The sequence below is a fragment of the Brachyhypopomus gauderio genome, unplaced genomic scaffold (genome assembly GCF_052324685.1).
Source record: "Brachyhypopomus gauderio isolate BG-103 unplaced genomic scaffold, BGAUD_0.2 sc79, whole genome shotgun sequence".
Lineage (NCBI taxonomy): Eukaryota > Metazoa > Chordata > Actinopteri > Gymnotiformes > Hypopomidae > Brachyhypopomus > Brachyhypopomus gauderio.
This window is the reverse complement of record NW_027506900.1, coordinates 1283783-1295444: the sequence shown is the minus strand read 5'-3', so window position 1 is coordinate 1295444 and position 11662 is coordinate 1283783. Positions and strand designations below refer to the sequence as shown.

Sequence of the window (11662 nt, the reverse complement as noted above, 5' to 3'; positions counted from 1 at the left end):
ACTTGAGATGGGCCAAAATGCGCAGGAGATAAAACTCGAAGAGACAGGAGAAAGTGAAGAGAAAAACACTGAAGAGCATGAATCGGAGAACGAAACCCACGATACCGGCTGACCGCCTGAAAGACCAAACAACTCAGCGAAGACGAGTCGCAGTCGGCTTCCTTAAGAAGGAAGAAAGCCGGCTGCGGGTCATGTACGCTGATTGCGAGTTGTGGAATGCGAACGCCCTCTGGTAGTCATGGCATGTGTGGTGGAGGGACCTGCCCTGACAGAGGACCACGAGCGCCCTCTGGTGGTCATGGGCGGGGCAGCGCTGGGGCCTGCCCTGACATCTCCTGCTTTAATGCTGGAGGCTAATATGGCACGGATAGGAGGAGATTCCATAATATACTGGTAATATTAAATTTTAAAATAGCCAAACCTAAACATTAAGGTGGTGTTCCTAATAAATGTGTGCCTGTGAATGTATGAATGGATGGACATATGCTATTATTCTATGGATGTTAACATGTAGTGCTTGATCCTTCCTTTCAATAAGAAAACTGAACACACCATTACTGTTGCAGTTTGATTAATTTTATTTATCATTAATCTTAAAAAGAAATTACATGTTTAATAAAAATAGTGCATTAAAATAAACAGGATTTGTAATCATAATTCATGCAAGAAATTAAAGAGCTTTTATACTCAGCACCTTTGCTCTATGACAGAAAAAGAGAATCCAGTACCCCCAAAAGATTATGCCTCACATAGTTATTTACTTTTTTTACTATTGCATTACAATGCATTGCCTACTAATTCAGAAATTATCATCTGGAACTTTGTTCTTTCTAGACATGTCACAATATCTCATGATCAGATGTGTCATTAGCAAGTAAGAGAAATTACTCTGTGTTTTCTTCTTGGCTTTTAGTCATGCCTTCATTACTTGTATTTGTATCTTTGCACTCGGTAACATTGCAGCCACACTCTTCAATAAAATTATAGGTGTATGTGTATGTCCTATGGGTTTTTCCAGGACAGCGCATCTGCACCTGCTTCTTGCTGGTACGCAGCTCCTGACAGCATGAGCATGTGTGCATAAACCTGTTTGCTGCCATCGAGTATCTGAACAGGCAGAAGAGACATAACCATCAGAGGAACAGAGAGAGAGATGGAAATTTAAAAAGGTCTAGCAGATTTGCTGTGTGTTTGTGTGTGTGTGTGTGTGTGTGTGTGTGTGTGTGTGTGTGTGTGTGTGTGTAAAATGTACAAACAAAATACAGCATGGCAGTATGGTTAAGTTGGTGACAGTAGGTGTTAATTCTCCCATTTCAAACTTCATCTACTTTTGCTATACCTCCTTAGTGTGTGTGAGTGTGTTTGTGTTTCTAGAAGTGAGGGCACCCACATAGAGCTGGTGTCACAGGCACCAGAGCAGGAGGCTATCTCCACAGGGTTGACGGAGATGCACTTGTCAGCCTCCAAGTAGGTGATGTTCGTCATAGTACGGCAATTTTTCTGCACACCTGAGTGAAGAAACATAGGTGCACTCATACGTATGTGTGTGTCCAGTGTGATTAGTTAATCGGTAATTAGTAATTATTAATTAGTAATTATTATTATTAATTAATTATTAATTAATTAATCTGCATGCGGTATAGCCTTATAGGGTTATACTGGACAAACAGATAAAATATATTAAATATCTATAATTGTTTATTTTTTGTTATAATTTCCTGCCTATATTTTATTGTATCATTCAAATATAATAGCCAAGACAAGGCATTCCCTTTCTTAGTTAAGTAACAGAAAGATTACAGTTAATAGAACTATTATGAATAGGTAATATAACTAAATGGTGAGAGAGAGAAACCGAGAAAGCGTGTTCATCATCTTACAAGTACTGCAGCATCCGTCTGCTGTGGTTTTTTCGGTACCCTTGACAAAACAATGGTACACTTGAGTTATTATTATTATTGTTGTTATATCTGATTACTATGCATTAACATTACATTTATATAAAATGTAATAAAAGTACCCAGGGGTACAGTTAATTTAGCATATTAGGTAAAAGTGAGCACAGGACATATACTCACAGGAATGCATTGTTCTTTATGAAACTCAGGACAAACAGGAAGGACTTTCACCAACACAAACATGTTATTAACTTTAGTGCAGTTATAGGTCACACACTTTTCATTTGAAGAGTTCCAGCTCTGTCCAACCTGATGGAAAAACAAATAAACAAAAATGATCAAGCTGAAATGTCTGTCAAAATGTGTATAGGATAGTTCAATTTGAACTGCTCACTGTACCTCAATTGTTTGTACAGTGTTGTCTGGTCCAGTGTAAACACAGTGCTGTGGTACACATTCTCCACAACATTTCCCTGGGACAGTGTTATATGAGTAGCCCTACATAAATACAAGATAATTTATAGCACAACAGGATATAATATACCAGGGTGTAATAGTGCGAGCGCATTTAACATAGAATGTTTTATTTCACATGTAGTGAACACTTACAGTAATAAAATAGGACCGCAGTCAGTCAATGACTGACAAAAACATCTAACACGCAGATTTAAATATATAGACATTAACCAGACACAAGTGCAACACATAAAAAGAAAAGAGACATGTGAAACGAATAACGCATATATACAAAGATCTAATGGGCATCATGGAGTGACTGGGTGGGACGAAGCTGCTAAAAGGAGCAAGAGTTAAAGGAGTGTTAACAGTCATTAACACAGTCCATGGTCATAATGGGTGGGCAATTAGACTAAGAACAGTAACTGAGATGGATAGACATTATCAGTGAAAGAAAAATCAGGAATCATGACAGAATAAGAAACTAAATCAAAATCATAGAAGACTATTTAACAGAACCGGAACAATGAAACAAGAAAGCAATGGAAACTGGTAATACAAGAACCAGGAAACCTGGTTATCCCTGCCAGTCAACAACTTTTTGTGTACTTGGTAAGTCCCAGCAGAGTGCACAAGTCAAAGGGGCTTTGGACAAATGTTTGGATGGAGGGTCCAGGGTTGAAGGGAAGGGGTGGAGTGTAGACATCGCTTAGACCTTATGTTAATGTCATTACCTGAGTACAGTTTGTGTTGCAGGTCACAGGAGAGCATTCTACACTATGTAGATTTGTAGTCGAGTCCATGTTGGAACTACAGTGGCAAGTCTCACAGAGGCCTCCTGGAACTGAATCTCCAGGCTGTAAAATGGTTATAAAGAAAGTAGCAAAATGGGTGTAAAGAATAGAGCATTGTGGAAGTCACTGTTACTTTACTGTGACTTTACAAGTCAATTTTGTCATGACTGTACCTAATAAGCAGTGATGTCAGTAACGTGTTACTCTAGTCTTAACACTTTTTTCAGTAACGATGTAACAATCTGCTTAATGCAGAGCAGGGAGGCAGACACAAACGCTGAGGAGAGCAAGATTTGCTGAACGGAATTCCAAAGACGTGGTCATTTTAACAGGCACGGGTCATATCGGGTGAGCAAGCAGAACAAGAAATATACACGGGCATATTAGGACGGAACTAAACACTACGGGAAAACACGGAACTGGCAGATATACACGCAAAGGGAAACAATACTCACAACTAGAACATGTAACGGGGATATCAAAGGGCACGAGAAACAAACAAGGCATAGGAACAAAACAACCGATACAGACATGGGCAATACAAGGACTATAAATACACAGGACTGGACTAGAATCAGGTGAAGACAATAATGACATGGGCGTGGCAGAAAAGGGGAAACCATAGAAACAGACAAGCAGGGCGTGAACAACTGGCAAGGAACAACACAGACACGAGGGAACAGGAAAACTGGAGTGACAGCTAGGAGAGGGGGCGTAGCCCTACGTGACAAATGAGTAATAAATGAGTCACTATTTCCAATTTCCAAGTAATCAGATTAAAGTTACTTATCCAAGTAACTATGCATTACTATTTTTATTTTCCTTAGTAAAAATACATATTGTAATATAAAAATACATGTTTTTCTTCTTGGCCAAGTTAGTTTTGCGTCTCATCGTAGCACTCGACTCCGCACACTGCGCATGAACCTGTGAGCGGCAAACGCGTTTTATCATTCGTTGCAGAGTCCTCCGTAACGATATGTGGTAGTATAAAGAAATACCCCTCAAAAACAGGGAAGGAACATTTACCTGACGAATTTAAATGTTGCATTGTGTTCCAGGTTTGAAAAGTGCTGGAATTTTGGCTAAAGCTTGAAATTGTAATTGTATTTTGTTTCACAAGAAATAGCTGTCTGACTGAATAGTTCGCTTGTATCACGTTTACAAATACATTAACTAGGGGTGACCTGGGGGGTATTCTAAGAAGCGGGTTAAGCGAGAAAACCGGGTAAGTTAACTCAGAGTTCACGGAAACTCGAGATTTTCCGTTCCAGAAACCGAGCTTACAGAGAACCTGAGTCAGTTACTATAGCAACTTATGCTCTGAAGCTAACCTGCTCGCTGGCAGGTTAACTTGGACCTGAACCAGAGTTACAAACACGTCATCATGATCTGTCCTTTCCTCGAAGAGCATGTGGATATTGAAGATCAGTTTATTTTTTATTTACTGAGTTTTTCGTCGGGAATGCCTTATAAAACCCCGAATAGACATAGGCCTACTATCATTTTCGGATTATTTTTTAATGAACGTTATCGTTTTTCAGCACAATCCATTACTTACATCAATAACATTATTAAGCGCCAAATTTCAAATATTACACATTGCGGATCAACCCTAAATTCTCTCCAGATTGTTATACATCGCTCTTCGTTTTTTTGCTAGTGGAATTTTTCTTTATAGTGTAGAAGATGCGGAATCTGTCAGCAAAGCTACTGAATGTTGGTCTGTAAAGTATGTCTGGCATTAAAACGACTAGTGCCCAGTTTTGTGGTGTTTCCTGGGCATAAGCCAGCTATGGACATCAAAGAGGAATTCCACAGCATCGTTGGTTTGTCTTTAATTCACACGGACAATAAAGAAATTAAGCAAAGGAGAAGCAATATATAACAACCTTCATTCCATTTACATTTTAAGGATTCCCTAGAGTGATTGGCTGCATTGATGGAACCTACTTACATGGGCGTGGTAGTGGGGGGAAAAGTGAACCTGGCTACCCAGGGCCCGAGTAGGGAGAGGGGCCCACTTTGCTCATGTGCCTCATTTTCTGGCATTTATAGGGGCCCACTGACATTAAGAGTGTACAGGGCCCAGAATTAACTGCTACTCCCCTGCCTACATATGCTACCTATTACAGCACCATTAGAACATGAAGGTGATTACATAAACAGAAAATCCATCAATAGCATTAATGTACAGGTACTAACATTTATAATCCTTAATGAATAATGTACTTATCTTTAATGGTAACAAAAATAGCGTAGCTATTGTAACTGACCGTTCTCCCCATCAAAATCATATGTGATGCTTACCACCTCATCACAAATGTTGAAGCCAGATGGCCAGGATCCGTGTATGATTCCACACTGTACAACAAATCTGAACAGAGTAGGCCTGTGGTAGTTTTGCTAGTTGTTTACATGCAGTGTAATAGTTAAATCATTGTAAACCCTAGTGCGATTATAGGACACTATGACGGCCTCCTTCATGGAGACAGATGGTATCCCTGCCTGTCCTATACCTTATGACTCCCTATTCAGATCCTGCACCTGGACCACAGTCCCGCTACCATCAGGCCCACAGCAAAACCAGGGCAAGAATTGAAATGACCCTAGGAATCCTCGAGGCCAGGTTCCAGTGCCTGAAGGGACTCAGAGTAACCCCTGATAGGGCGTGCCACATAATAATGGCATATGTGGTATTACACAACATTGCAACCATCCAGGAAGAGCGACAGCCTACCATCTCTGACATGCCCACAGATGAGGAACCTTACATGCATGTGGGTGACAACAGAGATGGTGGAGTTGTCAGAGACTCCATCTGCAATCACTGCTTTCCACATTAAATCATGCACCACCACCCACCCCACCCCACCATCCACCCTGTAACCTTTTAATATACATTACAGTCAAATGTTATGTTTCATTATTTCATTTTTCCTCTAAATAAATATATTTTAGAATATATTTTAAGAATAAGATAGTTATGTACAGCCATACCACTTTGTACTACATTCTTATACATTCTTATAATATATTCCCCCTTCCTCTGATGTTGTACTTCACTTATACATGAAAAAACACATTCTGTATCAATTCCAGGCCGAACCATTTTCTGTTATGGCCTGATCTAGACAAGGTCATAACAGCACACGGCTGATTGTATTACCCATAGATCTGATCTCTTGCTTAAAACATGCATCAAATGTGATATTCCCAGTCTGGTTTACATGATTTTAAGAAAAACAAAGCATAACACAGAAACTAATACACACAGAAAGTAAAAAAAATCTCACCTGGTATTCTGTGCCATTCACCACACAGACAGGCTTAGGTTCTAAACAAACATACAAACAAACAGGAATGTTATTATTATTATTATTATTATTATTATTATTATTGATTTGTATTTGTAAATGATGTTCCTTGTTTGTATTAAAATAAATCTAATCTAATCTAATCTATTACTTGTGCTCATAGCCAATCACTGATAGTGATACTGAAACAAAAATACAGTCTACAGATCTGTCATGACAGTGTATCATGAATTAATATGCAATGAGTTAAACATATACAACAAACACACATTTATTAAACACAAACCGATTAAAACAAATATTCCAACAAAATACATTTTCTACATGGATATGTAGATATGACAATGATCACTTAATATCTTTAAGATTATCATGCCTGCATGTCCCAGTGTTTCCCATAAAAGCATCTACGTTCAAATGGTTTCCTGTTTCAAATCTTTATTTTGCTTTATTTCCTGGTTTTCCATTCCATGTCTATTTGTTTCCATGTGTTTCTTCATTTAGTTCTCAGCCTCATTATTCCACATTAAACCTTGTTTACTTCCCTTGTTGATTTCTGCTCATTATTGTTCTAGCCTTTTGTGCAAGCCCAGTTAACATACGTAGCCTCTGCAGTTTTTTCCAAGCCAACGATCTCCTCCTCTCTACTGGTCCACTACTTTTCATTTTCTATATGTTACCCCTTGGTTACAATATTCATAGATATGATCTTCCCTTCCACGGTCATGCTGATCATACACAGATCTATATTAGCACCCAAGTTACCACAACACTCTACTATGCTCTATTCAAGATATTTAAAAGGTGGATGACCATCAACATCCTAAAGTTCTACTCACATCTTCTAAATCCACAGTTAATAAACTTTCTTATTTTAACCTAATTCTTGATGGTGCCATGGTCAAACACTCATTCAAACTCAAGTCTTGTACATGTTGGCCAGTATCTTCCACTGTTTCTGCATTATACAGAAAATGATAAGGTAGTTTGCACTTGTACAAATCAAAAAGGCTGCACTGCTCACTCACCACAGGTCTGACAGCAGTTCTTTGTCTGGATCTCATAGCCGGGTTTCTCACAGGACTCTAAGGGTGGGCAGCTAATAGGGGAACAGACTGTACTGAAGGTCTCCATTGAGCATATGCATTCGTCACAGTTTGTGTTCCATTTATCTCCAGGCTGCAGGAGAAATGCATGATAAGAGGGTATAAAATACTGTATACATAAAATGCTGATGTATTTACTATATAAAATAGCCTATTCCTTGTGATTTACTTTATTGTCTATTGTATGCTTTATGTCCTTTGGCACGTATTGTGTTCTCTCCATAATTTGTTTTATTTATTTCTTGTAAAGTTTCCTTGAGTGTTGTGAAAGGCGCTTAGAAATAAAATGTATTATTATTATTATTATTATTATTATTATTATACAAACCCAGTACTACCTAGCCAGTCTTCATGCACCACATGCACCTATCACAGCACACATTCATGTCCCCTGTCCCAATCATCCATTTATTGAATAATCACTTACACATGTCCTCATTTACCTCACTCTAATCCTGTTACGATTATCAAACACAGGGGTGACGCAAATACAAAGTTGGGAATATTTATTATTAAGGAAACAACAAAACACTAGACAGAAACCCAGGACACAAACAGCGACTACACTATACAATAAAAGACTAATACTATCGAATGAGACAACCAGACAACTAAGCAAAGCAATAATACATACGAACATTCCACATGCACACTACCAAAATGGAGCGGGGAGAATAACAACACTAAGGGGAGTAACAGCGAAGGAGAGATAGACATTGACAATGCCTGACTACACTTAAACACAACGAAAGCAGAATACAACAGACCACGGCGAGGTTAAACTTAAAACCTAAAGTACACTACAAGAGACAAGACCAATAACCGGGAAGGGAGTAGAAGGGCACAGGATAAACCATACACAGACAGGGGAAACTAAAGTAAACACAGGAACACAACTCAAGGATATCAAAACCTAGACCAAGAACAAATCAGGAAGGCAAGGAAACTCATGTACAGACAAATGCAGGGAGACAAAGGAACGAGATGCAAAACCGACATGGAACACGAACGAAAACTCTAATAAGGCAAGACGGAGAGAACAAGGCAGAGCAGGACAGGGCAAGGCTAGGACGTACTCACACGACAAACAAGATGGTCATTGTTTGCACAGATGGTCATTAGCCACCAATGACTTTGCCAAGCCTGCTTCTCTGAAGACTTATTTTTCTTAACTAATAAAATGCTTTTTGAGCTCACTTGCACCTTCCTCCTGTTTTGTGATGTCACATGCAGCAGGTCATTCCCTTGATACTCGCTGTATTTCTAAAATATGTCTCTTAGATTGCTTCAATTTCAGTATATTTTACACTGTGGAAAATCTGGTAATGTGTCAGAAACACATTCCAAAGGTTTCATGCACTACAAAAACCTTATGGAAAATTTTAAATATCCTAAAACATTCCATTAATATGCCAGACACACAAACTGTACAGGCTTAACTGAATATGTCAGGTAGTCCCTAGTGTGAGGGAAGTATTGTGTTGACCCTACCAAACAATATAAACCACATAGTGGACTTACCTGTCTGGGCTGTCCATTAGAATCTACACAACCTATGAGTGAGAAACAGTTCAGTAGGTTGAGGAGTCTTGACAAGCTCACTAGATCATTGATATTTTCTGCATAATAAATCAATTATGTTTATAGTATGTACTTACCGCAGGCATTTGTGCATTTGTCTGTTTCAGTGTTAAAGAGGATTGTGCCTTCAGAGCAGTAGCATCCTTCTCTGAAGTTATCATTACAAAACTCAGACTCACATGTCACAAACTTTTCATTGTACCTGAATTCATCACAAAGAAACACATGGCACTTATCAACAGTGAAACAAAAGGACAAATGACCAAAACATACTGTAGTTTAATTATCTGATATTAATGATCTGAAAATAATCTTATCATTACATTGAATTGCAGGTTTTCTCAACCTTGGGTCCACATGGCCTGTAGACTTTATGATCGGGACAGCTGTGTGCTATAAAAAAATTAGAACTTGATGAAAATGTCCATTCATATATTAATATAATGCAATATTTAATGACAATGTTATTTTCTGTTCCTTACGACATAGTCCATTAGTTGAGTTTCTCCAGTCCACACATACAGAATGTTTAGCGCACATTCTAGCATAGCCCTCTAAGCTGGAGCAGCCTGCTTCCTCCCCCATGTGACACGTGTCAAATTGACATGCCTTATATACATAGTCTGCTGGAAAGACTTCACGGCATTTATCAAACACCCTTAAAAAGAACAAAATGGAGGAATGGAACATCAGAAAAACCGATCTAACCAAACAGTATTAAAGAATGATAAACATTTTGTCACGGTGAGTCGGCCTGGACGCCACCAGAGGGCACCCCAAGCGACCCGCACTAGCACTGCCACGCCCCCCGTCACACAACGCACACCCTCACCACGCAGGACACTCCCACGCTCACAATCACCTGTGTTCTAGCACCTGTTCCGTGTTAGGTTGTCCCTTTATATTCCCACAGGTCGATCCTTCCAGCGCTGCTCATTCTCCTGCCTCAGCGCCTCGTTACCAGGGAGAGTTCTGCCCTTGCTACTCAAGAGAGACTTACTTCGGTGTTCTTATTTCTGTTGCTACCTTTTGCCCTTGAGCCTGAGTCTTTTTGTTGATATTTATCATGGATAATAAACCCGAGCTTACTTCACCTCTGCCTCCTGCTGCCTCTGTCCCAGCGTCACAGAATGAGCAGCCGTCGACAGCAGGAGCAGAAGCGCCGTCTCCGTTGGAGATACTGGCCACGCAAGGTAGGGTCATCGGAAGACAGCAACAAGAGATCACGGAGATTAAGAACATGATGCAAATGATGTCGAGTTGCTTGCAGTCTCTCTCTGCCCAGGCGAGCAGCGCATCTCCTCCTGTACGAGAGGATAGAGGTCTCATCGCACCTCCCGAGCCCTACGGAGGGGAACCAGACAGGTGCGAGGGATTCCTTATGCAATGCGGGTTGTACTTTACGTATCGGTCTTCTCTCAGTCCTGAGAAAAAGATCGCTTACGTTTTATCCCGCCTCACGGGTAAAGCGCTGGAATGGGGAACAGCGCTCATGCGAACCGAATCAGCTCTGCTGAGGGACTATGACGCGTTCGTCTCCGAGTTGAGAGACGTATTCCACCACCCGAGACAGGGCAGCGCGTGCGGACAGAGCCTGCTTAGGATGCGTCAGGGCACACGGCACGCTGCGGAATACGCCCTGGACTTTCGTACCTTGGCCGCCAACACCGGGTGGAATGATGCGGCTCTCGTTGACGCGTTCGTCGCGAGCTTACGCCCCGAGCTAAGGGCAGAGCTCGCGTGTCGCCAGGAAGGGGCGAGTTTTTCACAGGTGGTGCGTTTAGCGGTCACTTATGACCGTCTGCTGCAGGAGAGGACAAGCCGACTTCCTCACGGTCCCGTTGGCGACACCACTCCGGTCCCGGCGAGCCCCAAAGAGAACCAGAGACCCGAACCCATGCAGATCGGGGAGACAACCACGACCAAGGAGACCGCTCGCCCGAGCGGTGGCAGAGCTCGGGTGAGTAACTCCTTGACCGGTAATTTACTTACCATCCAAGCCTGGTTGTCTTACAGGGGCTGTTCTGTGGGGGTTCTTGCCCTAGTGGACTCGGGAGCGTCGGGGAACGTGATGGAGCAGAGTCTGGCGGAGCGGCTAAGGGTCCCCTTGAAGAAGTTGGAGAAACCGAGGCATGTGCAGGCGCTGGACGGACGACCTGTGGGCGGGGGCGTGATCCAGTACCGCACTGCTTACCTCCGTCTCACCATACAGGGTCATACCGAATACATATCATTTTACATTCTACCACATTTACGTCACCCAGTCACATTAGGTCTTCCCTGGCTTCGTTTGCACAATCCCCTCATTAAATGGTCCTCAGGTCGCATTCTCCGTTGGTCCACTCTGTCCAAACGTTCACGTGCGGGTCGCCGAAAGCCCTATCACATGCTGACCACTAGTATAGAGAGCCCTAATGTCGCTCATCCCCAAGCGATCCCAAGCCAGTACCGGGACCTCGCGGAGGTATTCAGCGCATCTAAAGCTGCACAGTTACCACCACACCGCCCCT

At 41.4% G+C, this 11662-nt stretch overlaps 1 protein-coding gene across 1 annotated transcript in view; it reads right to left on the bottom strand.

Moving 5' to 3' along the window:
- Window positions 1-554: 554 nt before the first annotated feature.
- LOC143492579 (uncharacterized) overlaps window positions 555-11662 on the bottom strand; it is a 49131-nt gene continuing 38023 nt past the window's right edge. Inside the window, exons 38-49 of the mRNA XM_076990924.1 lie at window positions 9635-9810; window positions 9476-9545; window positions 9230-9354; window positions 9093-9124; window positions 7494-7644; window positions 6445-6485; window positions 3089-3211; window positions 2298-2396; window positions 2079-2207; window positions 1881-1920; window positions 1391-1508; window positions 555-1107 (exon numbers count right to left, since the gene is read on the bottom strand). Coding sequence (XP_076847039.1) covers window positions 885-1107; window positions 1391-1508; window positions 1881-1920; window positions 2079-2207; window positions 2298-2396; window positions 3089-3211; window positions 6445-6485; window positions 7494-7644; window positions 9093-9124; window positions 9230-9354; window positions 9476-9545; window positions 9635-9810 — 1327 coding nt within the window. The 3' untranslated portion in view covers window positions 555-884. The remainder of the gene's footprint in view (window positions 1108-1390; window positions 1509-1880; window positions 1921-2078; window positions 2208-2297; window positions 2397-3088; window positions 3212-6444; window positions 6486-7493; window positions 7645-9092; window positions 9125-9229; window positions 9355-9475; window positions 9546-9634; window positions 9811-11662) is intronic.